The 1786-nt window shown below is 38.4% G+C and overlaps 1 protein-coding gene across 1 annotated transcript; it reads left to right on the top strand.

The window, feature by feature from the left end:
* Positions 1-457: 457 nt before the first annotated feature.
* On the top strand, positions 458-1465 carry LOC144439779 (E3 ubiquitin-protein ligase TRIM33-like). The gene has a single exon (XM_078129012.1). The coding sequence runs from the start codon at positions 458-460 to the stop codon at positions 1463-1465; it is 1008 nt and encodes a 335-aa protein (XP_077985138.1).
* Positions 1466-1786: the final 321 nt, after the last annotated feature.

The raw sequence follows: 1786 nt of genomic DNA, 5'->3' as shown, positions 1-1786 counted from the left end.
GAGTTGTTTTTTACTTAGCCTTATATCCCCGGATATGGAAATACATGAAATGTCAATGTAATGATGTTAAGCATAGAGCTGTTATCAACGCAAAATACTTATTCTTTCGAGTCCTATCTTGGCAGCTGATACGTCAGTTATGCTACGATGCGCAGGTGTTCTCATACCCCATGTTCATTAACATTATAATCTTATGGGAGCGAAAATATATTCACGTCGTGTCACATATTTGGTCACATCTCATGCGTCTCGAAGTTTTAGCCCTTAGGCAGGACGAACGACGCAGCAGACATTCCAATGAAAGATTTATATTGTCTGAGTTTGTACATACAAGTTTCGTAAAGTATTTATCACCTATAGCTAAGTATACTATCCTCAACATATGACATCAAGAACTTGAAGACTGGCGTCAACTTTTAACGTGAAGGTTCAGGAGAAGTACTACTCGTGGTATAAAATGGCGTCTAACTATCCAGAAGCAGTAACTGTAGGTGTACATGACAGTTTTCTGCTCTGTGGCATATGTACAGACCGGTACAAGAAACCACAAATTCTGCAGTGTTTACATACTTTTTGCAAAGTGTGTTTGTTGAAGCTAAGTGAGAGTAACAACAGGGTCATAAAATGCCCTGTTTGTCGACGTTGTCAAGACATTTCTGGAGACAATGCATCGGAGCTGATGAAGAACGACACCTTTCTTGAAGGTCTACTGGAGGTCAAAGACAGTACTGTACAAGGAACTCAGAAATGCGACGCTTGCAATTCAGGTAATGTCGTTAAGTTCTGTACGGATTGCAATCTTGCTCTTTGCGAAAACTGTGTACGTGCACATGCAAAGATACCGGTGACTCGATTTCATTGTATTATATCACCCGAAGACTACGAAAGGTTAAAGGTCAGTGATCCAGTGTCAGTACAAGCTCCTGTTTATTGCAGCCTTCATCCGGGTATCAAGGTTAAATTGTATTGCGAAACTTGTGAGTCAGCAGTTTGCTCTGAATGTGCTGTGTTTGGTCATTCGGAACACAAATGCAAATATGTCAAGAATGCTGCAAGTGAAATCCAGTATGCTCTGGAATTGTATATAATTTTTTTCAAAGGTTCCGAGAACGAGGTAAAAGTCAGCCAGGCCAATATAATAGAGACATTACAGACCCTAGAAACAATCTATAAAGCCGAATGCCAAAAACTTAGAGAACATATAAATCAAGTCGTTTGTCAAGTACAGCAGGCTGGGGATAAACTTCTGAAAGAAATGAAGGAAATTTACAATGAACACAAAACTGAACTTAATGCACAGTACAAAGAATTGGATATAGCCGAGAATGACATTAAAACCGTGAGAGAGTACACCCAGAATTGTATGATGCATGGAGCACCGATACAGGTGATGTCTGCATTTAAAGATTTGAACCGTCAAATTAAGCTTACATTTTTAAGCTGCTATCAACTTACCTATGATTAGGATGGTAAAATAACACCTTGGTAACTTATTAGTCTATGCTTGCAAAGTTTTCTGCTACACTGTCAACTTGTTAGACCCTGAGTACGCCACACTGGTACTTACATGTAATGGAGGGTATTGTCATATTCACAATGTTTACAGTGATGTTATTATCAATCTCTCAGAGATGAAGACATTTTTTTCTTTTAGCGGAGATTCTGTATTGCCTTATAGGAGTTAGCAGACATGAGTATGTATTGTTCATCTAATACATATACATATATGTTAATTTCCATGAGGGAACCTTTTCAAATGAAATAAACCGGATAACCTTTTTCTTCT

This window comes from Glandiceps talaboti, chromosome 9 (assembly GCF_964340395.1).
Source record: "Glandiceps talaboti chromosome 9, keGlaTala1.1, whole genome shotgun sequence".
NCBI lineage: Eukaryota > Metazoa > Hemichordata > Enteropneusta > Spengelidae > Glandiceps > Glandiceps talaboti.
The sequence above is the reverse complement of the archived record's forward strand: the minus strand, read 5'-3'. Positions and strand labels throughout refer to the sequence as shown.

Coding starts and splice junctions, on each gene's coding strand:
- LOC144439779 (XM_078129012.1), top strand. CDS start 458: ATGGCGTCTAACTATCCAGAAGCAGTAACTGTAGGTGTACATGACAGT.